This window comes from Parus major, chromosome 5, assembly GCF_001522545.3.
Source record: "Parus major isolate Abel chromosome 5, Parus_major1.1, whole genome shotgun sequence".
NCBI classification, from domain to species: Eukaryota; Metazoa; Chordata; class Aves; order Passeriformes; family Paridae; genus Parus; species Parus major.
The window spans coordinates 39,114,498-39,140,646 of NC_031774.1; the positions used below are offsets into that span (position 1 = coordinate 39,114,498).

At 54.2% G+C, this 26,149-nt stretch overlaps 2 protein-coding genes across 4 annotated transcripts; one reads left to right on the forward strand and one right to left on the reverse strand.

The window, feature by feature from the left end:
- Positions 1–3,584: 3,584 nt before the first annotated feature.
- PGF (placental growth factor) lies at positions 3,585–10,736 on the reverse strand. 2 transcript variants are annotated; one of them, XM_015631275.2, is made up of 7 exons: positions 10,617–10,736; positions 10,421–10,460; positions 9,588–9,784; positions 8,079–8,155; positions 6,441–6,470; positions 6,331–6,350; positions 3,585–5,790 (listed from the first exon to the last, which is right to left on the reverse strand). In XM_015631275.2, the coding sequence occupies exons 1-7, from the start codon at positions 10,680–10,682 to the stop codon at positions 5,726–5,728; spliced, it is 495 nt and encodes a 164-aa protein (XP_015486761.1). In that variant the 5' UTR covers positions 10,683–10,736; the 3' UTR covers positions 3,585–5,725. The 2 variants fall into 2 exon arrangements, with proteins under 2 accessions (XP_015486761.1, XP_015486760.1); XM_015631274.2 differs by having other exon boundaries at positions 6,288–6,350.
- A 9,450-nt stretch (positions 10,737–20,186) lies between these two features.
- On the forward strand, positions 20,187–26,139 carry EIF2B2 (eukaryotic translation initiation factor 2B subunit beta). 2 transcript variants are annotated; one of them, XR_002001870.2, is made up of 9 exons: positions 20,187–20,366; positions 21,013–21,133; positions 21,671–21,819; positions 22,516–22,679; positions 22,942–23,037; positions 23,904–24,041; positions 24,713–24,779; positions 24,925–25,066; positions 25,665–25,775. XR_002001870.2 is itself a non-coding variant. In XM_015631104.3 (8 exons), the coding sequence occupies exons 1-8, from the start codon at positions 20,204–20,206 to the stop codon at positions 25,820–25,822; spliced, it is 1,056 nt and encodes a 351-aa protein (XP_015486590.1). In that variant the 5' UTR covers positions 20,188–20,203; the 3' UTR covers positions 25,823–26,139. The 2 variants fall into 2 exon arrangements, 1 of the variants encoding a protein (XP_015486590.1); XM_015631104.3 differs by lacking the exon at positions 24,925–25,066 and having other exon boundaries at positions 20,188–20,366; positions 25,665–26,139.
- The last annotated feature ends 10 nt before the right edge of the window (positions 26,140–26,149 follow it).

The window sequence follows — 26,149 nt, forward strand, 5'->3', positions numbered from 1 at the left end:
TCATCATCATCATCACCATCAGCATCATCATCGCCCCCCGCGGGGTCCGTGCCGGGTCCCCCCGCCGGGGTCCCGCCCCCGCCCGAGGCAGGCGCTCCACCTCCCTGTTAACGCGCGCTGAGCAGCGTCGCTCCACTTGCCTTATTGTCATCCTTATTTACCATTAATCGCTCTTAATTAACCAAGCTCCTGTTCATTAAGTGATGCCTTTTGCCGCCGTGTTTCCCTCCTCCCATAAGGCATAATTAGCTGTGTTTTAGTTAGCCTTTGTCTCTGCCGTCGGCCCGACAGGTGCACCCATTCCAGCAGCTCCCCACTGCCACAGTGTCCTAGTTTAGGGCTAAAGGTGGTGGGTGTCCTCCTCACTTCATCATGGCCAGCCCAGAGTACCCCTGGCTCTTTCCAATTTCCTCTTTCAAGTTTGTGCCGTTGGCCCTGACACTGGGGTCTCAGCTAGCCCTTCTACCAGCTCTTGCAGACTCCTTGGGTTTTACAAATTTATTCCGAATGTGCACCACAGGGAGCATCACCACAAATGCATTAAGGTGCAACAAAGTGACAGCATAATCGAGATCCCAGCTGGTGGTTAACATGCTTTGTATGTGGAAAATACCGGTCTTTGCTTTATCATAAAAACATGTATTCCTGCCCTCCTGGCCTGGCTTTTGCTTGGAAGGCCAGGAGCCCTTGCAGGGTCTGCTAGATCACTGCAGCTATTAGCAAAGGAGATTTGCTGAACCAGGAGTGCCCAAGTGGTTACTACCAGCTGGCCAGCTGGTTTGCTGTGTCTGAGGGATCCCAGGTTAAATAACTGCCTTACCACAGGCATGGCAGGGCACCTGCAAAGGGAGGAGGGCTGGAATGAAATCTAAGGAATACCCTTAGAAAAACTGTGCTAAGATTGTTTGGAAGAGGGAAGCTCCTGCATCTTTGCCCATCCCTTCTTAGCCTATGCACGTGTCCCATTGCAACAGGAAATGAAGCTGAGATGGGGGTTTCCTTTTTGTCAGGAGCTGCCCTGTGCTGTGCCATCACAGCCACACCAGTCTGGTCAGTCACACTGTTCAGCCCCTGCTGGACCTGGTACTTGCTGTGGGACTGGCAGAGGGGGAACCAGGTTGTGGCAGACCTGTGGTTACTTCACACCCTGCACACAATTGGAGGGGATCTCCCCAGACTCAGGTCCCCATGGTAGCTCTTTTGCACAGCCCAGCCTGTTAACAACAGAACAGGACAGCAGAGCCTGTGCCCACAGCTCAGCTCAGCATCCAGCAGCCAAACACTGCCTCTCTTACAAAGACCATCTCTTTGGCTGTATGAAGGTATTAAGTGTGCCTCAGAGGGCAGGCCTAGGCAGATGCAAAGCCATCTGCTTTGTAAGACAGCTCAATGCCCAAACATGATCGGTGTGCTTGATTCTCTGGTTTCTCCTCAAAATGCTTCCAGGTTCCTTTTTCAACCGCTGCCTAACAGAGACCAGTTTTTTCTGCCCAACCTATTTATATCTCACAGTCTCTGAGGTCTTTTATTTCCCACCAGAGACTGGAGGCTCCTCCTTGAAGGACAACCAGGGATGAGAGCAGGGGTGCTGCTGGCACGACTCACCTGCCTGGCTTCAGCAGATCTGTGTGGACCTGGAGAGGACAGAGCACAGGAAAACCACAAAATCCAGCACAGTGTATCTATAGAGTGGTTTGGATATTGAGGTGATGGGATATTGAGGGAGATGTGAGGAGTTGCCAGGAGGGTACAAAACTCAGTTAAATTCTTCATCAAATACCTCTGAAGTGGCCAGAAGAGAGAGAGCCGAAGGCATCAGCAGGAAGCGCCTCAGGGATGTTCCTGTGAGGAAAAGCCTTGCAAGGGAAGAAGACTTGTACCAGCCCTGAGGCAGAACTGCCTTTACCTGTGGGCTTCCAGGTTTGCATGTCAGTGCTGGACAGAGTACATTAAATTTGGGAGATTACTTTTAGATTAACCTGTTAAAGAGCTTGTGGTCCTTGCTGGGAAGTGGGAACTGCCAAAGCAAAATCAGCACAAACAAATAACAGGGAGAGGAGTGAGAGCTGCCTTTTTTCTCACAGGCTGAAATTGACACATGAGAGCTGGCAAAAGCTTAAAATATGCTGAGATTGCAAATATCACTGGCTTCAACAGGCAGGATTTTGCCAAACTTTGTGAGGGTGCAAAAGACTTGCAAGTCATAGTCAAGAAGTTAGGACCTCAGTGATTCTTTATTTGCATGGAGACGTGGGAGACTTACACAGGCATGGCCAGGAGATGCTGCAGGGTGGCAGAGCTCTGATGGCATCATTTGCTCAGGGAGACCAGAAATAAACAGGGAAGTTTTAACAGCAAAGATGCTATATCTCTGGGCCAGTCCCCACATCACCTTTACAGTTACTTTCCAAAAATTGTAAAATTTTGTTCCTGGTGCATAAGGCCACTTTATGTTTTGTCTCTCTATAACAATCCTCCTAAACCATCTCACTGCAGCTCTGGCTCCTAAAGCCTTATTAAACAAACCTTTGCCCTGTGAGGCTGGAAGACGCAGGGAGCCCAGGGACGCTGATAACCCAGCGGTGTGCTGCTCCTGGGCTCTGTGGGACAGCTGCTTGTCTGCAAGGGGTACACAGGCAGGTAAAGGATGAGGGATTTGGGAGCACTGCAGCTGGAACATGTTTTCTGCCTGTCCATGGTGGAGCTGCTGGCTTTGGGGCTGGGATATGTCAGGGTCCCTTTACAAGGGCACCAGTCTTCCCCTGCAGCCCCGCACTGCAGTGCCTGGGGGACATGGGGTCTGTAGATGTTGCTGCCCAGAGTGCTCACATGTCTGCTGTGACCAAGGAGGGCTGCCAGGTATAAAACATATAGTATAAAAAGTATAGTGGTATAAAAAAGCTACAACTGGGACCACACAGAGGAGGGACAGGCAGACAGTGGTTGGTCCCCTTGAGGGGAAACATTGAACACAAGCCCTGAAGTCAGGAACCCCTCTCTCCCCATCAGAGCAGCAGTCCCCCATCCTGATCTTCGTATCTCCATTGGCTGTGGTGTCCTGCTGGGAGTCACTGCCACCCTGGGATGAGGAGGGTCTTAGGGCTTTCCCCTCTGGCAGGGATAGGAAAAGGAACTTTCCCTGGGCATGTGATGCCTGCAGCAGTCACAGGGACTTCAGAGCTAGGGTTCATTGGGTTCCTGTCACCTCCATGGAGCTGGAGGGAGCCCTGACAGCTGAAGATGCAGCTCCCTAACCTCTTGTTTCCCCCTGCTCCTGCCCTGCGCATCACAGCTGCAGTGGGACAGCCACATCCCTCCCAGGAGTCACATTCTTGCTGTCCAACACCCCATGCCATGGCAGGAGCAGGGGACAAGGCCACACACAGCACCCAGGCAGCTCAGGTGATGGAGGGAGAGAAGAAACACAGGAGTCTGTGCAAGGCAGGTGCCTGGCCCTGCCATGTCTGATGGGCAGAGCTGCCTGGAATATCTCAGTGCCAGGCAGCAGCCAAAGAGGTGACACCAGGAACTGTTTGGAAAAGCCACTGTGTGTTAGTGTGCTTGAATTTGTTTTAATCCTAATCATCAGTCTTCATAAACTTATTTTTATTAATTAACATATTTTGATTTATGTAACTTCCTTTTTTAAACATTTAATACTACCAGGGTATTAAAAACAATACAGAAACCATCACATACATCCTCAAGTGCTGCACATGGTTCTCCTTGGCCTCAGAGCAAAACCAGCCAGGCAGAAATGACACACAGTGATAGGGAAAGCCTGTGTGGCCCAGGCCACCACATGCTCCACACAGACTTTGAGCGGTATGGGAAGGGGAGAGGCGAGTTCCCCTCATCTATGAGGTAGTGGAGGAGGAACTTCATGGGCTGTTTTTGAGGCAGAGCCCATGTAGGCTGTGCTCCAGGATACTGCAAATGGCCTGGAAATGGGATGCAAAAGGGAATCCAGCAAGCTCCTGAAGGATGTGCCCAGCTGCACGGTTACATCTCCTACAGTCCATTCCCTGCTACATGGTGGCAGTCTGCAGGTTCACATCACCTCAACACCCACCTCCAGCTTCCCCTGACAGGGATCTGCCCTGTCCCCATGTCCTTGTGCCAGCCTCAGGCAACACCAGCATTATGGCTTAAAGAATCATAACATAAACCCTGTTACAGGCAGCCCTGGCAGATGTGGGAGAGAGCTACCTTGGACCCAAATTCTTGCTGCATTAGGCTCCACCCTTATTCCTCAGAGCAGAATAAACCACAGGTCACATAATTTAAGGGTAACCTTGAAGCCTTTGCAGATCTTGCCCTCCAGTCTTTTATTTGAAGATTTCAAGAATGACTCTTGATTTTGTTTTAACCCCGTGCCAGGAGTGCCCCACAACTATGCAGGTGCCAACTCACCCTGGGGTTTCCAGCTACCTGCACTGCTCCAGGATACAGCTTGCACAGATCAGCATGGGATGCATTTGGCAGATAGCCCCAGACCCCCTGCAGCAGGGGTGGAAATGGGGACAGGAAGAGCCCCAGGAGAACTGTTTAAAGCATGGAAAACCAGGAGCTGTGGCTTCCCCTTAGACCTGGACAGAGACCCAGCTGAGTGGAGAAAGCAGCAAACAGCCACCTCGATGAGGGCCACCAGCTCCTTATAGCCTGAGGGTATTCCCAGTAAGGAAAGGGGGCCCCAGGCCAGCCTGTCCCCATGCCAGGTAAATGACCCTTGGTGGGGTATTTTCTGAGTGGGCAGCCTGCCCCCCACTGCCCTAAACTTTGCATCAGCCCTGCCAGGGAGAACAGGACACTGAGCCAGATATTTGGACTGGGGTGAGAACAGGATGGGTGTGGTGAGCAGGGAGAGGTACCAGTCCCACACTGTGGTGTGAAGGGGAAGGGCAGCTCGCCCAAGGGTTCCCCAGTGCCCAACTGAACTCCAGCACATGGATAGCCCCCAGCCCAGGGAGCAACCTGCTGGTTGCCCATCTCCAGCATCACACCAAGGGCAGTCCCTTGGTGCTGCAGGATCAGTGATGGGGACAAACCCTGGGTCACTGCCCTCCTCCAGCCTGAGGAGAGTGTCCATGGCTGTCCATGGGGAAGTTCCCTGCCTCGCTGGAAAGCAGACAGGAGCTGCCAGCTCCCATGTCTGACCAGCTTTAATTCAGCAGGGCAAAGCTGGAATGTAGCTGTGATACAACAGGAGCCCGAGTTCCCTTCTGTTCCCAATAAGGACAGCTTCCCAGGCAAGCTCCCTGGCACCTGCCTGGGCTGCCCCACGCCAAAGCTGGGACGGATGCAGCCCTACAGCCTTGCCTGCCCCAGATTTCCTTCCTCCCCAGCTGCAGAGCACTGGCAGGACAGAGAAGTTTTGCAGGTGCACCCCAGTGAGCCATCTCCACTCACTCCCACATCATGCTGTCTTCCCCAGCCAGTTCCAGCAGCACATTCACCAGCTCGGCTCCTCACTGTCCCCAGAATGTTCTCAAACACCAACACACTGCTTGAGCTCCTCATCTTCAGCCCCAGGCTTGGTCAGAAGTCCTTTTTGCTTGCTGCCAGTGGGGCAGATGGGGCAAGGGAGTCCTTGGTTCCAGGCTGTGTTCCCACCAGGGCCAAGCAAGAGTACAGTCAGCTCTTCCATGCTGGAGTCCTGCTCCCCACTGCAGCTTGGAGGGACGTGACTCCACAAATCCCCCACGCAGGGGCAAAGTTAGCTGGCTCAAACCCAGGTGGCAGGAGCGAGGCTGGGGGCAGGGCAGAGGCTACCTGCGCGGTGTGCCACACCTGCAAAGACAGCATGGCACGGGGTGAGCACTGCCAGCATGGGAGGCTCACCTGCTCTGCATCCCCTTCTTTGTGCCTGGCCCCTCTGACACTGAGCTGCAGGGGTAGGGACTGCAGGCAGCCTCTTCATGGGGAGGAGTGATGCCAAAGGGGCTGGACCCCCAAGAGCAGGCTTCAGACAAAAGGGGGAAATGCTAGAGGAAAGTGCTAGCCACAGGTGTCATACCTCAAAAGTGCCCACAATGAGTCCAGTCTGTTACAGCAAGGAGTTTGAGAAAGTGACATAAAAGACAGAAAGAGTAGAGTAACCCAAACAACAATCAGTCAAGGACAGCAGTAAGGACACAGCAGGAGGACAAAATGAGGCTGAAACTGGAAATCTATGGACAAACCTTTCACTGCTCAGTGTCAGTAAAGCTCTAACTGCTTCATGAAGACACTCATCCTAAGAAAATTAACCAAGAAGACACCACCCATACCTGCCCCTGCTCACTTACAGTTCACAGTCTTTCCGTCCCTTCTTGTCTTGTCTTCTCTTACCTCGGCCCTTGGACCTCCTCCTTCAAAATGAAAGTACCAGAAGAAAAGCTGATGTGTGGGAGCTGAGACCCACAATCCCAGCCAGTAGCAATGCCCCTGATGTCACTTACCTTCCCAACCTCATCAGGTCCTGCCGAGGCCTGCAGAGAGGGAAAAATGACAGAAGTGGTTGTTGGGCAGTGCTGCGTGTTGAGCTGCAGGAGCTGGCCCACTGACATGCCCCAGTGCACAGCCCAATCTACCTGTTATCATTCATGTTTAGAGCAAACACAATATCTCTTCTCTTGACTGGACCAACTCCTCAGTCAGGAGTCGATTGCAGCAGGCAGAGAGAAGGCAGAAACAGCTCAAGGGCTGCTCAGCTTGGGGGACTACCCTGGGGATGTGACATTTTGCCAGTGAGGCTGGGGAGGGCAAGTTCAGTCCTAGCTGCTCTCAGTGACAGCTTTCACATCTCATAGTTAAACAAGGTGCAACATCCTGAGTAACAAACATGGGGGATTTGCTGCAAAGTCTCAGTGGTGGGTTCTCAGCCATGACATCCCCCCCACAGGGGTCACAGCCAGGACGTCTGCCACACCTACATTAACTACAAAAGGGAGCAACGTACAGGTGTGGAAAGCGGATTAGGAAGAAGCCAAAAACTGCTGCAGAAGGCAGCCTGCACAAGTGCTCACAGGAGATCCCCTGGGAGTTACCCTAGGCAGGAAAACCACAAAAGGCTTAGGAAATTCCCTGCATGGGAAATAGCTGGAAGGAGAGAAGGAGGCGAGGAACACATCTGCTTCTTCCCACTCTCTCTTCTGCATCTACTGACAGACATCCCAGGCAGAGACTCTGTGGAGCTGGGTCTGCTCCAGTACAACTGCTCATAAAACTGCAGGGGAATACCAATCTGGGAATCCTCAGGATCTTCTTCCAGGCAAGGATCATGTCTAATGGCTGCCCAGCAGGACACTCATCCCCCAGTTTTCGCAATACTAAGTCACCCTGGATCATGATGAAGAGTGATTACCAGGACCCCCCAGGCAGACAGTGCTGGAGTGTCTATGGCAAGGAGCAGCTGCAGGCAGCATCAGAGCTGCTCCCACAGCACTGCAGTCCTCAGGCAGAGTCCCGATCCTGCCCAGGTTTTCACCACTTTTGGGACACAGTGAGCACCCCACGGGGTTGACTAGGTGCCAGGAGTCTGTGGCAGGTTGGTGCTGCATGTTTTAAGCATGCATTTGTTGTCTTGGATGTAAACCTCTGCTGTACCCCTAGGTCTGTATGGGGAAGCCTCCCTTAAATGGTGGTCAAAGACTCAGGTGTTGAGCTTTCTTTTTGAGCCACAGTCACACTCAGGCAATGCCAAGCTATGAAGCTCCCTGCTGAGCCACCACCTTGGATGTGCTGTCACACACCAAATACCTGCCTCAGAGCCACCAGCCTTGCTCCATTACCCACAGGCAGATCCTCTGGCTGAAGGAGCATATACCAGGCATGCCAAGGCAGCTGCAGGGATGGGGAGCACAGCCCTGCAGATGATGCATGGTGCCTGACCTTTCTTCATAGCAGCATGTGCCCCCTCCTCTGCAGGGAGCAGTGCAGGAATGTGGTGCAGCCTGCAGCTGAACAAGGGCCACAAGCACCAGCAAACCCTAGTGCAAAGACAGCAAGAAGGGGTCCCAGCACAGGCAGGTTTCCCACAGGGCATCCCTGTTCCACACACAGAGTGAGCTGGCAGGGTTGCACCCAAGAGTCCCTACCTGCACTCGCACTGCTTGTGCTCAGTGAACGCCATCTCCACATAGGGTGCCTCCCCGTTTGGCTTTATCTTCAGGAGCTGAAAGAAGAGCAAAGGTTACTTCTCAGGCAGTGGCAGGAGGGGGCTGGAAGAGCTCCTGCACCACTGCCTTGCCACCCCAGGCTCTTGGGAAGATGCATGTCTAACCTGTTCCTCGGGACCTCCAACAACAGAGACTCCACCTCCACACGTAGGCAGTACTGGCCAGGCCCAGCTGCCCCGGCAGTTTGGGAGGCTCGGCTAGTGCCGCCCCATGTCTTCAGGGCTTTCATTTAAGTCCCATGGTCTCTGGGATTTCCCAGCCTTTGAAAATTTTTTTTCAGTCTCTGCCTTTCTGGAAAGCTTTCACATATCTGACCCCTTTGCACACCTCTCTTCTCTGACAGAAATATCCCCATGGCCATATTTTTCAGACCAATCCCATCCCTGCTGCCTCCTCCTGGACCCCTTTCCTATAGCACTGAGTTGGAATTCAACGGCATCAGTACCACAGGGCCTCCTCAGTCCAGGGGTACAGGATTTGCCCTGTCACAGGTCACAGCCCAGCCTGAAGTTCAGGCTGGACATCCAAGGGCCTCATAGAGTATGTTCATCATTAGTGTAATCCAATGTGATCCAAAGTACCCCTTGCAGAAGTGTCTGGAATTTCCCTGTACACAGCAGCAGGATCCCTCCCATAGAGGGAGATCTGTGCTTGGGGAGCTGCCTCCTGTTCACACCAGGCTTTTGATCCACCTCAGCCAAGAGATTTTGGAAACTGCCATCCTGCCTTCCGACACACTTTCAACCTCAGAGAGACGAAAATCACTAGTGATTTATTGCAGGCATTCCCAAGTCCATCATCCATGGCAAAGTAAAGCTTTTCCCTGGTCCCTGCAGCATCAGCAGGTTGGTCTCTGGCAGCTCAGTGCAAGAGCTTCCTGGTACATGGGGAAGAGTCAAACGTCCCAGGATCTCCCACCCCACATCTCACAGCTCACACAGTGGTGACTGAAAACAGTTGGCTCAGCCCTTCATGCTCACCATGCCCCACTGTGGGGGCATTCACTGTCAGCACCACCCCAAGCATCACCTGATACAGGAGAGCCTCACTCCTCCCTTTGATTCAAGGGCAATACCTACTTTGTCCCAGCAGGCAGTCACGGGCAACTGGAACATCCCCCAGCCCCACCACAGGACTGGAAAGGTCATGAAAAATGGCAGCAACGAGCGAGACAGACCACACAGAGAGAAGTCGGGGAAGGAGGGAGTGAGGCCAGTACCACCAGGAGTGACGCCTGACCTCAGGGGCAAGCCCAAAGAGCAGGCAGAGGGACCCTACTGGCTCGGCATGCATTTGGGCAGTTGTAAGTCCTCTCCCTTGCAAGCCACACTGCTACAAAAAGGATGCAAAGCTGCAAGGTCACCGGCGCTTGGTGAGCAGCCCTCCAGCTCTCCCGCACAGCCCCGGCCCCGCAGCAGCAGCACGTACCTGCAGGGTGACCGTGCTTGTCTCCACGGGGACGCAGCGGAGACCCTCGTCCCCACAACAGCCTCCACAGCGCTGCAGGGAGACGCAGGAGGGTCGGAAAATGTACTCCACCTCGTTAGGGAATTCGGTGATGACGTCCACCAGCTGCTCCAGAGGCCGGCAGAAACTACGATTCCAGATCTCCCGAAAGGTCAGGACTGCAAGAGAAAGGGACAGGGACTATAAGGAGGCGTCCAGAGAGGCAGAGCCCAGCCGGGCCGCTGTCGGGGCAGGTGCAGCAGCCGCGGGGGCTCCTGCAGCCATCACGGAGCACAGGGAAGCAAAGGACCACCTTGTGCTCCCAGAAAGTCCGTACCGTGCACCCGCACTGTGCGGGGGCTCACACAGCCACTCCGACAGGCCCTTTCTCCCTCTATCCGCCAGCTCCGTCTCCTGCCCAGGCACTCAGCTCACCCCCACCTCCGCCGCGCAGGGGCTCCCCCGCTCCTCGCACCTCGCTCGGCCGGACAGCCGTGCCCTGGGGCTTTCCAGCAGGGAGAGCTGAAGCGGAGCGCTCCCACCCAGGACCCCGCATGGCACCGGAGGGGCGGCAATCGGGACTGGGCTGCGCTCCGCTCCGGCCCGCGGCGGTGCCCGGTGCCCGAGGCGGGCCGGGGGAATCAGGCTGCTCCGAGTTTCGGAAGAGTCCCCGCTGCCTCTCCGGTTGTCATCACGGGACTCAGGAGGTAACTCAGCCCCGGGTGGTACCCAGCGCGCCCTGACCTTGTGCGAAGCCCTCCCTGGGTTGCTGCCCCCTCCCAGCCGGGGCACCGGAGCCCCCACTGCCAACTCACCGTGTGACTCCGTGCTGGCGGTCCCCCGTTCCTCCGTGGCCTGCGGGGAAGGAAAGGCGAGCTCTGGAGGGGCGGCACGGGGCGACCCGCCGCCGCCCCCCGCCCAGCACCGGGAGGAGCTGTCCCGGCCACCCCGGGCAGGGCACTGGGGGCCCGGCTGCCCTTGCCCCGACCCTCTCCACCCCTCGGCTCTCACCGGGGCGGGCGGTGCCCCCAGCGTCCCGGCCACCAACAACCGCAGGAAGGCGCCGAGCAGCCGCATCGCCGCTCCCGCCGCCCCGGTACAGACTCGGCTCCGCCACTACCGCCCTGCCGCCCCCGGCATGCCGCCCCCCCGCCGGGCCACCGGCCCCGCCGTGCCGCCTCCGCCGCCGCCGGGCCATGGGAGCGCGCCCCGCTCCGCCGCCGTATTTCACCGCCACCGCCCCGCCGCTGCCCCGCCCCGGCCCCGCCGCGGGGCGGGAGCAGGTGCCCGGCCCCGGCGGCCGCGGGGACGGCCGGTGCTCCCGGGCGCGGCGGAGTCCCCTCCTCCAGCGGCCCCGCGCAGCCCCCGGCCATCACTCCATCGGGCTGCCCCGGAGCTTCTATTCGCCGACCCGTGCCCGGTGAATCCCCGGCCGGCGGGATCCACCGGGGTTGTGTCGGGCTTCTCGGCTTGCTGTTTTCCCTGCTCCCTGCCCATCCACTCAGTCTGTGCCCACCTGGCTCCCCTGCCCCCATACAACTGCCCCTTTCCCACTCATCCTCTTCATTCTTCTACTGATGCCCTGCTCCCACTCAGACATCCCGTGTCCATCCACCCCTTCCCCTCAAGCTGCCCCGTGCGCGTTCCATCAGCCTTTGGACCCCTGTCAGAGGGTTTCCAGCCCTGCCTCAGGGACAGCATCCCGCGTCTGGTCTACAGCTCGGGAGGGAAGGGTGCACAGCAGGTCTGGGGTCAAACCCTGCTGCCATCCCAAAGGAGTTCTGTGGCCTTTTCTGTTCTATTTTTAAGCCACAGAGGCCAGGGAAGCTGGAACTATAGGAGGTGTGATGAGATGCCAACAGGCAACACGATCCCCCGTGGGCTGCAGGTCCCAGGGAAATAACGGGCTCTGTGTCCGTGCCAGGATTCACGTTTCTGTCCTCCTGGGAGAGTGGGAAGGCTGCTTCAGGGCTTTCCTACCCAACACTATGTGAGGTCTGTCCCAGCAGCATGAGGATGCCAGCAATCCGCTCCCAGCCCTGTAGGATCTGTCCCCAGGGGATACAGGACATGCCAGCTGCCTGTCCTGAGCCCCGCTGGGCCATGCAAGTGGCAGTGACTCAGGCGCCAGCTGGAGCTGGGCTCAGTCAGGAGCTTCTAGGCGTTGGTACCGCTGAGTGTGTGACAAAGCTGCTGGAGCAAGGCCTGGCAAATTAGCATGGAGATGCTGCAGAGATAAGCACACAGAAATCCCAGCCCCACCGCGGGGAGGGTGTGCTGCAGTTCATCACTCAGCGGCACAGCACCAACTCTGCAGCTGCCGGGGGCTGCAGCGGCGGCATTCAGTGCCTGTACACACTCCACTGTCCTGGTTGGGCGGCAAAGAGCAGGCAACATCCTTAGTGTGATGACTGGAGCATGCCTGTGCTCTCCCTCTGCCACCCTACAGACCCTCCTGGGACAGGGGACCCCCTCCCCACTTCCCCAGGGATAGTTGTGAGATGGGGTGAAGAGAGCGTTTCCTCCCACCCGAGAGCAGAGGCTGCCCTGAGCAGCAGCTGCTGCCAACTCACTGGACAGACAGAATCCTGTTATTGCAAAGACCGTGACCACACAGGGCCTCATGCCTGTCCTTGCAGGAAGGTCCCTTGGGGCCACCTCAGACACAAGGCCAGCCTCTGGCGCTGGAGCAAAGGGCTCTCCCCCAGGAGCTGTGTGGCTGGGGAGATCAGCCCTTAATTGCTGAGTGCAGTCCTGTTCCTGGTCTGAAGCTATTTCCTCAGAGGCCTTGGGCAGAGTTTACATTCCTGGGATGAGCATCCACTTTCTAGGCAGTGTGGAACAGAGACAGGAGAAGAGAAATAATATTTGGACACCGGTAACCTGTGATCAGCAACATCCTCCTGCATATGGGAGAAACATCAGGCTGGCTGGGGTCACAGTTGCTTGCTTTCCCCTCTGCCACGCTCCTCCCCAGGGGGCCAAATCTGCCCTTCCCCAGCTGCAGGATAGGGCTGGAGGTCGATGCTATAAATGCACTAGCATGTCCCTCATGTTGCCTCCCACTCGGCTCTGGGGAGCAGAGTTACGCACTTTGGGAACAAGGGACAGAGGAAGCTCAAGGAACCAGCCAGGGATGTAGGGCAAATAGAGACATTTCCTTAAAGAGCAAAGTGGCTGCTGACTGAGACCATCACCTCGAATATGCCGCTGCCAGCCTGTGCCACCTCCCTGCCCTGCTCGCAGAGCTGGTGATGGTGTGTCCTTGCTGTGGGTGAGCCCTGGCTGTCAGGTGGGGAAGGCCAGCCCTGGCACCCAGCTGCAAGCATGCCACAGCACAGCCCTGCCAGGGAACAGGGTCGCCTCCGTGCCTCCTACACCTGCAGAGTGAGGGGCAAGAGCAGAGCCCCTGGCTGCCCCTGAGCACTGGAGGAGTCCAGAGCAAGCAGCTGCTCTTCCCTGCAAAACCCCAGGGCCCCATTTGAGCATCAGAGTTCTCTCACGGGCATCTTATACCCTGCAAAATCCCACCTTTGGCATCTCACATGGAAAGAACCCAACAAAAACTTGTCCCTGCCTCATTCTTAAGCTGACTGTAGCCAGGACCTCCTGTGTCACCCCTGAAGCCCTCAGAGAACACCTCTGACATCTTCAGGGCACCTCATTGTTTTTGTTCTGCTGCTACTTAGGACACAGGACTCAGCACATCAAAGCTATAGGCTTCTACCAAAGGAAGGCTCAACCATCCACAATCCAGTGCCTGACACAGTCACCCTCCAGTGTTATACCCCAGCAGGCAAGAACCCTGCCAGCAGCTCCCTATGTGACTGTGACTGACACAGTCCCACTGTGACTGGTCTCCTGAGGCCAAAGCAGCATGAGGATGTAGGGCACCAGGCTCCTCACACCTTCTTGTCATCCCAGAGCCCCCATGTGTCGTCCTCGCTGTTTCATTCGATTGCTTTCTCTGGTTCTGTGATCTCTTCTTAGAAAGTCTCCTAAGCTCCACTATCAGAGAGCCAGTCCATAGCTAGCACTGAGACAAACCAGGTCAATCACCTGCAGTTTGTGTCTCCACAGTGAGAATGAGGATGGGATTGGTCTGGCTGGGGCATCCCCAGCTCCAGCTTCTTGGCACAGAGGGAACCCAGGCCTCTGTCTCAGGAGACTGCTGCTGATTTCTGAGAAATGCAGGACTCTCCAGTGCCCTTACAGGCAAACAGAGCAGCACCAGTGACCCCTGAACAGTCAGTGTTGCTCCTCAAGGAAACAGCTTGCAAACAACCTGCCTGGGTACCTGGGTCCTGAAGGACTCCTCAGAGCTGAGCTGCAGCAGCTCCAGCTCGGAGATGCCCTCGGCAGCACATCCCCTGTCGCTGGCGGCTGGCTGAGGTGGCGTCAGTGACTCTCCCAGCCCAGGTGTGCAGGGGGATGTGTTTGCTGAGGGGGAGGCTGACAATAGGGGGAAATGGGCCGGGCTGTGCACCCCAATGGTGGTGGCTCACAGCCCCGGCCACTGCTGCCCGCGGCAGGCGGAAGCGTCCGGCCTTAGTCAGCCCCGGCCGCACGTGGCAGGAACTCTGCTGTTTGTTTTGGTTCCTGGGGAGGGGAGCTCAGCCTCCCTGGGGACCCACAACCAAATCTGCAGGCACCTGACATCCAGCTCCTGATGCCTGGGGACATCAGGGTCTGGTCCCCATGGGTCACGGGCACTGCAGGCTGGCCTAGGTCAGACACGAGTTTTGGAGGGGCATGGCATGAGCACTGGGATTGCCTGAGAGCACTCAAGGCAGAGAACCCAGGCAAGGGGAATCCTTGGAAAGCCTGGGTACTGCTTTCAGACACAAATCCCTGATGGAGGCAGGGACTGCCAGCCCCAAGCCCTGGGAAGGCATGGCCCTCATGCAGCCAGTGCTCCAGGAACAGATGAGCACTGGCACACCTAGTGCCACTCAGCTGAGCACTCAGTGGACAGCGGCTGGGCAGCCCCACACTACAGGGACTGGCCAGGCCATGGGTGTTTGCAGAAAAGCACAGCCCTGGAGCAGGGTGAGGCACTGGAGAGCCACACCACAGTCCCAAGCATACGTGGGCACCCTCAGGTAAGCGTTCTGTCAGCAGCCCCAACAGCAAGCACAGTTACCGTGTCTAAACAACAGCCCCATGCACACCAAGTGCCAAGAGACCCAGAGCAGGAAGCAGAGACATAATAACCACAGTACAGCTCACCCTGCTCTGTCCAAGTTCCTCTCCTGAAGCCCTGGGTGGGAGCTGCATCTTCAAGTCCCAGAAAACCTGCAGGAATTTCTCTCCAGCAGCTGTAGAGTGCTGTGCTTGGGAAGAACAAGGCTGAGGGCAGGATGGACTGGTGCAGCCGTGTGCATGACGTTCTGCCACTGGCAGAGACAGAACACTCTGGGCCCACAGGCTGGAGGCACAGGGTATGGCAACCGTGGGAGGGGTGAGATTCTCCCAGCAGGAGCAGAGCAGCCCTCTCCTCTGGAAAGAGACAGAGGTTACTTTTCCACCGGAGAAGCAAGCATATTCTGCACATTTGTCATGTTTCATCTACCTGGGGAAAGGGCAGTGAGCAGTGAATGGAGAAGAGAGGCACACAGGCACAAAACAGCTGCTGTTCTGCTGCTGCCCCTCGTCTCCAGCATTCCCAGCCCAGTGGGCAGGGGCTGCCAGGCACTTTTCTCCCCTGCCAAACTGGAACCCGATCCACACCCAGCCCAGAGCTTCTGGACTCTTATCATGTGGATGCAGTTCTCCCGCTTTTAGTTGTCATAATATTGACACAAAGCAAAATAATAGTGATGGCGAGACTCTGCCTGGCTCTGGAAGACAAACAGGCAAGGAGACGGGGAGTAGCAGACTCCGCTATTGTGTGGGACAGGGCAGCAGCCAGGGCTGCTTCCAAGCCCTGCTCCTCAGCATCACTCCTGATAAGGGGGGGGATGTGGGATGCGGGCAGAGAACTGGGACATAAACTCCACAGCACACTCTCCCTGCTGAGGAGAGTGAACGTGTGTATCGGCAGGACTTCATCCCAGAGGCTTTCCTAGAATGTGGGTGGAGGAGTGGCTCATCTCTCCCTTTCCCTGAAACCTGGCAGCCGCTGAATAGCTGCCATCACCCGCAGCAGACAATGAGCAAAGCGAGCCCGGGCCAGCTGCAGCTCCGGGAGTGCGTGAGCAGAGGAACTGCGGGGAGCTGCCTGGTGACCAGGAAGCAGCCCAGACTGCTGGTGTCACGGACCCCTTGGTGACCACAAAGCGTCCGGGCCGCACTTTGTCTCACTCCAAGGGCCTGGCTTCCTGCAGCCACACCAGCTTTGCTCCGGGGCTTCTCTGAAGCCATGGAGGGATGAGCCCACAGCAGCACCTCCCCGGTGGCCCAGCCAGCCTGCCATACACCCTCCAAGTGGTGGCAGGGCCACAGCACACAGCTGCTGCTCCCACTGAGCTTTCTGAGCACTTGTGCCTTTGGTGGCAGCAAGAACAGCCAATGCTTTTTCAGGGTATGAACGTCCAGGACACTAATAGCAATGCTGAGGACAACAGCTCCCACCCAGCTCTGTATCATGCTCCCTCATCCCTCGCTAGAAATTGTTTTCCTACATGACATGCAGTGACTTCCCACACTTCCCTCACCTCTTCCTGACCAGCCTGCCCTTTGAACCAGCTGCCTCCAGCTGCCTGTATCACGAGGGGAGACCTGGGCTACTGCCATAGATGAATGAGCCGACGAGTGAGGCTCCACATCCAGGGCAGGCGTTTAGACGCCAGCTTCCCATGCTTCTCCCAGGGGCTGGGAAGAGCAAGAGGCAGCCCAGCCTGGGCTGCTTCCACAACAAGCCCTAGAAAAATCTTCAGGCTTCCCAGCCTTGGTCTCTATTTTTAAGGCTCCTAAAAGGAGGGGGGCGCAAATTACAAACTTGCTGGCAGGAGAGACGGTCCTTGGGCTGGATTCAGAACCGCCTACTCATTTTCCATAGGGATTGTGGACTCCATTGGTACCACAAGGGTCTGGCTATGGGCTTGGCCTGCCTGTGTGTGCTGTGCTGACGTGAGGATGAGACAGCAGCCATTTTCCAGGCAGAGGCAAGTGCACGTACATGCAGGCGGCCAGGCCAGGAGCTTCACCAAATCCTTTGCTAACCTGAGGTACTGAATCTGTCCTGTTATTCCCCTTAGCAATCCCTGCCTGTTTCCCTTTGACCACCCAGGCAGTTATGGCAGCCAGGCTTTCCTGAGGATGACCAGTTTAGAAGGTAGTTGTTACCAGAGTCATCAGTGAAGACCAGCAGAACACGTGCTCTGGTACCTGCAGCGTCAGATGTGAATTTCAAGCATGCCAAAACTGCCGATGACTCAGACAACGAGTGCGTGCTCCTGAAAAGCCACAGAGCTCAGCTTTCCAGCTATTCACGTACCTGCATTTGATCAGCAGCTGTTTGTTTGGGCTTTTTGTCTTCTTTCCCTGGAAGCTTGAGTTTTAAACATGCATTCCACACTCAGTTCAGCTCATCATTTCCATCCCCTTCACTTACTAAGTGACCTACTTTCTCCTCTGTAGCACACAGAAAACACTGGTTTGGGCTCCCTTCAGCAGATTGATTCCTGCCTCTACATCTGTGACCACGAGAGCTTTAGTCTTGACTAGTTTTATTCTCAGGTCTTTGAGCATGGGTTTTCCAAAGAGCAATCATGTCACACCAAAGATACCTTAGTGCATCCTTCCCCTTAAATTGTGCTTTGTGTTCCCCACACCCAAGCACTGTGACCTCCTTAACTCAGTCACTTGTGCTCAGCAAGTGGCTTAGGCACCCAGCAGTAATGCTGCTTCTTCCCACGTCACCCACCCAGCCTTCAGAGTCCCTGCTGAGCTGACAGCCTGCCCTGCTGCTCCTGCTGCCCATGGCTCAGCTGGCTCTCCTCTGCTGGCTCCTTTTCTTCGCCTGTGCTGAGCATGAACAGCTCACTTTGCTTACCCAACTCTTGCAGATGAGTCCAATTACTAGAGTTCAGCAAACTGATTCCCCTCCCTGGCATTTGATCCAGCCCACTTATCCGCTGAGAGTTTCTAATCCAAACAGCCTCCCAGCACACGATGTTCCAGTGCTCCCAGGCTCTACCCAGCCCTGTCCTGCCTTGTCCTCCCTCACATGAGCACTGGGGGGCTGACATTCAGCCCCCAGGGATGCAGAATTCCCTGGGCAGAGGGAAGCAGTGTCTCCAGCAGTCAGCCCTGATGGTACAGAGCAGGATGCCATCCTGGCAGCTCTCCAAGGAGGTGAGACAGCTTTCAGCTCCTCTGCAGGGCCATAAAACCTGCTGCCATAATCAGCTGGCCAGCTCATTCTCTGCTCAGCTCTTTGTCCACATTACCAGCACTGTCTGCAGTAGTGTCAGCCTCCTTGCTTGCTTGTGCACTAGTTGGGAAGCTGCAGCCACCAGGGTACACCCAGGAGGGGATGGAGGGTGGGCTGTGCAGGAGACAGTTCCCTGTGGCTGTGGCAATGGAGGGGGATCCTACTCCAGAACACCCAGCAGCTGTGGACCACCAGGTGAGATTCCTTCCAGCTGCAGAGGGCTGCACCTCCCCACCCCCCATCACTTCTGCCACAGTGCCACAGCCTGCAAGGCAGTGGGATTTTAGCAGAGTACATCAGGGCACCAACAAGCATCTTTCCTTCTCCACTTGCCCTACACTCCCTGTGCTGTCTTTGTTGCCACTCCTCCTCCTCCTCAATCCCTCTTTTTCAGTCCTGCTGGACAGTCCTTGTCTAACTCATGGGGTCCTGACAGCAGCGCCTGGCTAATGACAGTAAGATGTCTTGTAGCCATGGTCCCCCTGAGCAGCCTGGGGTTTACCTTGCAGCTCTCCAGAGCGCCACAGGTTTTGGCTCAGCTCAGCTGTGCAGAGCTAACAGCTCCCGAATTCCCCATTCAGAGGCTTTCATTCATGAAACACAAGGCAGCAGACCAAGAGCAGGACTCTGTCCCTCAAGGGACACCAGGCTGCCAGCTGCCCAAACTAGCTGTGGCAGCAGTGCCCGCCAGAAAGTGCCACAGGGAAAAGAACACAAACAGCACAAATGGGAAAAGCTCTGCAGCCTGGCAAAGCGCTGGGAAAAAATTGTCCTGCAATAGTTACTGGGACCAAAGCAGGGAATGTAAACAGCCCAGCATCCACATGGAGGTCATAACCTCAGAGCCCAGTTTCCCTTCCTCTTCTCCATCCTGCCTAATCTCCAAGAGCTGCTCTGTTTACTAGTAAGATAAGTAAACAAACAAAGGAAAGCTCCAACGCAGTGATTTATATTTTTCTGGCCAATCCACAGGTCCCCGTCCCTGGGTGCACGTGTGGGAGCTGTTCCTGCACACCAAGGCAGCTGGCACACAGCACTGCAGGACCAGCAGCAGGCAGCCAGCCAATGGGCACTGACAGCCTCCCCAGCCTTCCCTGTAAATGGCTGTGCAGAGGGGAAAAGGGGGAATGGGGTTTCCCTGCACAGATGAAGAGCTGAGCAGACCTTGCTTCAGGGAGCCTCAATTTACGCACTATGGAAGAGAACATACACCTAAATCTGGGGAGAAGGAGGAGACAAGGCAGGAGGGAACCAGGATGTGCCCAGTTGGCACAGTGGGGCCCAGCACAGTGGAGCCAATAGCTGAGCAAACCCTGTCACTCTCTACTGACTCTCTCCAGGGACAAAGGATGGGACAAGCTCACCACGGAGTGAAACTCTGGCTTCTATCCAGGGCTGCAGCATCCCCCAAGCACATCCAGCCAAACCCAGACACGTGGCCTTTTGCCAGGCATTGGAGGGATACAGTGAGCGTCCTTCCCCAGGCTGCTGGGCTCTCAGGCTTCCAGGCACACAGGGGCACTTGAGGAAGCAGTAGGAAAAGAAAGGTACGGAAGGACTCTCAGTCCCCTGCAGGCTTTGGGTGACAAATCACCTGCATTGAGTCCTCAGAGCCAGCACACCAGCTGTTGGTATTTTGCTGGAGACCAAACAGTCCCTTGACAGGAGCTGGCTGTAGGGTGAGTCCTAAACTAACCAGACGAATGCAAAAAATATGTTATGGACATCCAAGGCCCTACAGGCCTTGGCATGAAGCAATCACTGAAAGCTTCCAGCATAAACCTCTTTGCTTTTATTTCCTAATCTCAAACAACAGGACACAGAGCAGAGCGCTAGAGTAAAGCAGTACCGCGATGAGAACTATTCCATGGCTCCTGCCTGTTCCCTGGACACATTGCTCCAGGAACTAGACACAAAGGAGCTACATTCCTGCCTTATCCAGGGCCCGTTCTGGCTCTGCCACAAGAACAATTGGACAGCCAGGAACTGCGCCTTTCCCAACCGGTTTGATTTGGCTCTTCAGTCGCAGCGCACGGCCCGCTCCAAAGTAAACCCGGCCCTGCGCGCTCCCCCGGCGCTCCGGGCACCGCCCGTCTCCCGGCCAACGGCGGCGCCACCGCCGCTGCGCCTCTCATTGGCTGAGCCGCCGCCGGGGGCGGGCACAGCTCGGCAGTCTCCGCCAATGGGACGCCGGGGGGCCGGAAGCGGAAGTATCGCCGCCATGCCGGGCGCCGCCGAGCGCGGCTCGGAGCTCTCCGAGCAGATCGAGGCCTTCGCGGCGCGGCTGCGGTGCGGCGGAGAGCGGCCGCGCTCCGAGGACACGGCAAGGCAGACGCTGTCGCTGCTGCGGAAGATCGTCGGGCACGGGCGATGGAACCGGGCCGGTGAGGGCCGGGCGGCGGCGGGCGGACGCAGCGCTTTCCCCGGGCGGGTGCGGCAGCCCGAGCGCCGGGAGCGAGGCGGCGGCGGGGCCCGGCTGTGGGGCGAGTCCCGGGGGGGCGGTCGCACTCCGGTCGCCGCTGTCGGGTGCGGAAGTGTCCGCAAAGCCGGGTCAGGCCCGATGCGGCGCCGCTGGCGCTGAGGCTCGCGGGGGCTGGGGCCTCGCTAGTGGCGGCCAGCGGATTATTCCCGGTGCTTGTCGTGCCACGGCGGAGCCCTTCCCAGCCTGCTGTGCTCACGGGTGGCATTGCCTGAGGAGCTGTCCTGCTCAGCCTTGCTCTCCCCTCAGCGGCGTCAGTCCGAGCACGGACCTTTCCAGCAGCACGTGGTTTCCTCTTTCAAAGGAAAGGCCAAATTCGCTGCTGATGGTCTTCCCGAAGTCTATGTTGTTTCCAAGCGTTTCTGACTGCAACCAGTGGAACTGGCTGCCTTGTGAGAGGCTCTCTGCTCACCCTTTCCTGTTCTTTCTTGGTGCCGTGGCCCTTGTGCTGGAGCAGCTGCTGGCTCTGCGATGTTGAGGGGCAAGCACTGGTTTGATACTCACATGGGCTTGCTCTGGGCAGCGATAACCAAGGGCATCCCTTCTTCCAGGGGAGCTCATGGATCTGATCCGGACAGAGGGCCAGAGGATGACAGCAGCCCAGCCATCGGAGACAACGGTGGGCAACATGGTGCGACGAGTATTGAAGGTCATTCGTGAGGAATATGGCAGGTAAAGTGCCCCTCTTGCTCCCTGTATCTCTCTGAAAGCCCAGAACTGCCCTTTTAAGTTGCTACTGTAAAACTCCTTTAGTTTCCATCACCCTCTTTTCCCAGCTCTCCTAGAGAGGGATTGAGGGAGTTTAATGCCAAAGGACACCCTGTTGTTTCCACTGTGGGTGATGACATTTCCTCTTTAGAAACCACTTGGTGTATGTGTTGTGAGTGCATGGGAACAGTCCTGTGCCCTGGCCTTGGGTTCTCTGTACCCAGGGGTGTCCATCCCACTTGTAGTAGCCTCAAGCCCGCTCCTTGTCTGTGGACAGCAGTGATTACACATGACTTAAAAAGGCACTTTCTGGCAAAGATTTGGGTGTTTTTCTGCCAAGACAGCTATGGAAGCTCTCTGGTATGGCGTTGTGTGTCTCCTGTGGGTGGCTTTCCTTCCTGTCTCTTCACATCCAGGTGTGCCACACTGTGGAGACAGTGCTCAGCCTGGCTGTGGCCCTGTGCTCTTTCCTGAGGCTGAAGAGGCCACTTCTCTCCACAGGCTTCACGGGCGCAGTGAGGAAAGTGACCAGCAAGAATCCTTGCACAAACTCCTGACTTCTGGAGGACTGAGTGAAGATTTCAGAACTCCTTACCCCTCCCTCAGAGCTAATGTTATTGAAGCTATTAATGAGATGCTAATTGAGCTAGGTACGGATGGGTTTGAATTGCTCCTGAGTAAAGATTCTTATGGGATGGGACTGATGCTTCCCCCTTCTCTAGGTGAAAATAAAACAATAAGGATCTGAGAGGCTTAATCTGAAGGAACTGAGGAACTGACGCCCTACTGCTCCCAGGACTTTGTTTTAAGTCCTCTATGGCTTATGGGGAGATGGGTAGATTGTGGAAGGAGCAATATGGGGGGCTGTAGGCCTGCACCCTTGGTCTTCTGGGAAGTCCTCTGTCATCCCTGTCCACTTATAACCTGACCCTTGTCACAAAGAACTGTGATACAATTTTCTTTTTCTGTGATACTTGTGACAAATCAGGCATCTGACCCACCTTCTGAGGCCCAAGTTGCCCTGCTATTGAGCTACAAAACGAAGTTTTGTGGCTCTGGTGGCTATCTGGAGTAGTGCTGACACAATTCAGTCCCCTCACAATAGAGTTTTCAGTACAGCTATTTTTATATATAGGGAGAGTAAAGCTAGGGGGCATGGGGCATTCAAGGGCCAGCTTCTTGATTCCACTCCACTGGCAAAAAAAATGAAGAGAAAAGCTTCTCCTGCTGTACCAGTGCTAATAACATTGCTTTAGTGAAAAATGATCTTGTTGGAGGACAGTCCTAGGAACACAAGTGTTGCTTTTGCTGGCTGCTTTTACACCCACATCTTCCTTCTGTTACAGAGGGCACCACTGATAACATTGCTATGCAGGCACTGGAACATATCCACTCCAACGAGGTGATCATGACTATTGGCTACTCACGCACTGTCGAGGCCTTCCTGAAGGAAGCTGCTCGCAAGCGCAAGTTCCAGGTCATCGTGGCAGAGTGTGCACCGTTCTGCCAGGTAAGGCCTAGGCTGCCTGTACTCTATTGTCCTGCACATTCTTACTGAAATCTTGTGTCTGGAATCAAGATTATGGAAATTCCTCTGCAGTTGAGAGTTGGAGATAGCTCGTTATCCTACACCAGCATCCTTGAGTGGAAGGGCTGTGTTCAGGTTTCATTGATGTTTTTTCAGTTCAGACAAGAATTGAGTGCTGATACCTCTATAATTGCACTGCAGGAGTTATGTCACAGGGAACCAATTGGATTCTCCCTCTTTTCAGGGTCATGAAATGGCTGTCCGACTGTCTAAAGAGAATATTGAAACTACTGTCATGAGTGATGCAGCTATTTTTGCTGTCATGTCTCGAGTCAATAAGGTAAGGGGGGCTCCACAGGAGGAGGGAGTTCATGGCAGGTTGGGTGCTTAGGCCTCTCAAATCAGCTGCAAGTCCCAGCAGTGCTGGATGTGTTTCTTCACTGAAGACTCAAAACTGCAATAGTCTGTGTTCACTGCTGGGGTGGAGATTCAGTGTGGAACTCCAAGTCAGTATGATGACTGACTGAATGGTGATAGGTTTTTCTGCCTTACTGGCTACAGTTACAAGACAGCCTCAAAGGATTAACCTCAGTTTTCAAAGGAGATCGAACAAAAAGCAGACTTTCCAAAGGGAAGAAAAAGCACTTTGCCTGAAACAGAAGATGACTGATGAAGGGAATCATTAAGGTTTGTCTTGTTAAAGAGACCTGTTCTGTACTTTTATAGGTGAAAACTTGGCATCCCAAAGTGGGAGAAAAAAAAAAAAAAAGTACTTGTAACATACTAAAATCCAGCCACATCAGTTCTTATCTATATATTTTGAGCTGCTTAATGTTATTCCCTGAACCATAATGCAAGGGAATTTTTGCAGTGAGTAGTCAAGTTACTTGTATAAAGCTTACTTTGTAGGTTTGTAGAACAACAGGGACCACAGCCCAGTTTCTGCTTGGTGTTCCCTGCAGTAGAATATACATTTGTCTTCTGAAGTTCTCTGTGCTGGAGTCATGCTCTTGTTAGGGAGGAACGTCTCAGTGCAGAGACAGTGCCAGATGAAACAGATCAGACATTCAGCTGCCCTATAACTCCAGCTGCTGGCTGTACTGACACAGTCCTCCTCCAGCTCATCTGTCAGGGTTTGAGCCAGGAAGTGTTCCTTCCCCATTCTGCTGTGGAACATGCTATCCAATTCTGATTTGCCCTTCTAAGGTCATCATTGGTACAAAGACAATCCTGGCCAATGGCGCGCTGATTGCTGTGAGTGGGACTCACACTCTGGCACTGGCAGCTAAGCACCACTCCACTCCACTCATCGTGTGTGCCCCCATGTTCAAGCTTTCACCACAGGTAAGTACAGCAGCTCTTCAGGACTGCACCTGCCAGAGCTTTTACTTGTGGGAGCTTAGGGTGGATAGCACCATCTTTGCCAGGGCAAGGTCAGTAAATAAGCCATCTCCCCCATCTAACACTGTTATTTCAGAGAGGAGATCCTCACCCAAACCTGGCACATCTCAGGATCTTCTTGAAGTACTGTCCTCTGCCACATGTGCAAAGCAGTACATTGGGTATAAGGATGTAGACCACTGCCTAGACTGATGAAACTGGCATTGCCATACTTATTTTTCCTCAACCATGATAGATTACAGTTTATACCATAAGTGTTGAAAGGCAGAGAATGTAGAATGAGACATTCAAAACTTTCTTATACTCAGTACTTTTTTAATATTGTCAGGTGAAGCTGCAGGCTGAGGAAGTCACTCCTCCAGTTCACTGGGCTTTGATAAGGGAGCCACATCGTAGAAGGCTCTAAAAGCTTTGAGGAAAAACCTTTCACCTGTAAATGTTAGAGAGGTTCTAGACACAAGCACTGTGTAATTATTGTAAACAGAGTTAATATGCCAGTTAACTGGCAATCATCTTCCTCTGCATTAGTTCCTTCCATCAGTGCCAGGATCTGTTTTCACAAGGATAATCAGGTACGGTCTTTTCCTGATCTTCCTGTATTCTTTCTCATTTAGTTCCCTAATGAAGAAGATTCATTCCACAAGTTTGTGTCACCACAGGAAGTGCTGCCATTCACAGAAGGTACTGGTTATTCTTTATACTGGTCAAGCTAGTTCAGACTGTAATTTTGGTTCTGAAACTCACATAAAAAATTAAACAATTTTATAATTAACGATTTTATAACGATTTTATAAGACAGAAAATCCCTTTTTACTCTCTTTGACAGAAAAGAGTGCTGTGAACCATCCAGTTCTATAACTGTATATTATGTAAAGTGGAGAAAAAGGATTTCTCTTGAACACTGTCTCTGTAGTTTTGCTTCTGCTCTGAAACAGTGTTTTATGATAGGATGGTGATAATGATGCCAGGTAGGTAGCAGTTTCCTGTGGGATAGGGCAGCTTCCCTTCTTTCCCGTAACTTCTTGAAAGTTTGTTATGTGATACAGTCATTGAAACAACAGTGTCTCTGCCATGGGCTTTTCCCACACAAGTACCATCTTTAGAAAGGCATCAGTGCCCAAGCCCATTTTCAGTTAGCAAAAACTCTTTCAAAGCCCCATTTCTATATGACAAAGACTTTTGAAATGGAGATAGCAGCAAGCTTGGCACCAAATTTTAGTTTTGGCCTTCTGAGCATTTCTTTAAATAATAACTTTGGCAGTATCAGGATTCTTGTATTACATAGTGGTAGGGTTTTTTGGCAATTAGTCAGTCTACATCAGAAAGGATCTGGGGTTTCTACCAACAAAAATGACCAGAAACAGAGTTTTGCCATTCATTCAAGATTGTTGTATACCTGTAATTCAGTGACATCAGTGAAGAAGTTGGAAAGTATTCAGGATGTTCAAGTACTGACTTCAGGGTGGCATGAGCATAGCCAGATTGTTCAGGGATTCCAGAAGGTGTGCAGAAGCCTAAATGTACTTTGAATTGCTTTGACTGATATTGCTGCTATTCACTTTACAGGGGAGATCCTGGCAAAAATCAATGTTCACTGCCCAGTGTTTGACTACGTCCCTCCGGAGCTCATTACTCTCTTCATTTCTAACATTGGGGGAAATGCACCATCCTACATCTACCGCCTCATGAGTGAGCTCTACCATCCAGATGACTATGAACTCTAATACTGTGAAGCACATCACTATTCAGACTCTCTATCTTTGGGGAGATACAACTGCTAATTAAAGCATATGTTGCAAAGACAGGTTGCTGTGGGGAATTCGCTCAGCAGTGTCTTTCCTACCCAAAAGCAAGAGAAGGGAGAGCTCTTGTACAGGTTTTCCTCACATGCTGTGTCAGAAACAATGTGGAACTGCTAACCCACATTGATTTTGAAATAGCAAAGTACATGTATAACTCTGGGGCAGCTAAGCTGTTACTTCAAAGTACACTGCAATAAAGGCTGTTTACAGTGATCTAACTGTTAAGCACATTTTCCATATACGGTTGTT

What these genes read in the sequence shown, in the direction of transcription:
- PGF (XM_015631275.2), bottom strand. Translation starts at nt 10,682, where the DNA reads ATGCGGCTGCTCGGCGCCTTCCTGCGGTTGTTGGTGGCCGGGACGCTG. An exon ending in CAAGCACGGTCACCCTGCAG is followed by an intron (nt 8,156 to 9,587) that starts GTACGTGCTGCT and finishes CTCTTCTTTCAG; the next exon opens with CTCCTGAAGATAAAGCCAAA. An exon ending in GAGGAGGTCCAAGGGCCGAG is followed by an intron (nt 5,791 to 6,330) that starts GTAAGAGAAGAC and finishes CTGTCTTTGCAG; the next exon opens with GTGTGGCACACCGCGCAGGT.
- EIF2B2 (XM_015631104.3), top strand. Translation starts at nt 20,204, where the DNA reads ATGCCGGGCGCCGCCGAGCGCGGCTCGGAGCTCTCCGAGCAGATCGAG. An exon ending in TCATGTCTCGAGTCAATAAG is followed by an intron (nt 23,038 to 23,903) that starts GTAAGGGGGGCT and finishes TGCCCTTCTAAG; the next exon opens with GTCATCATTGGTACAAAGAC. An exon ending in AGTGCTGCCATTCACAGAAG is followed by an intron (nt 24,780 to 25,664) that starts GTACTGGTTATT and finishes TTCACTTTACAG; the next exon opens with GGGAGATCCTGGCAAAAATC.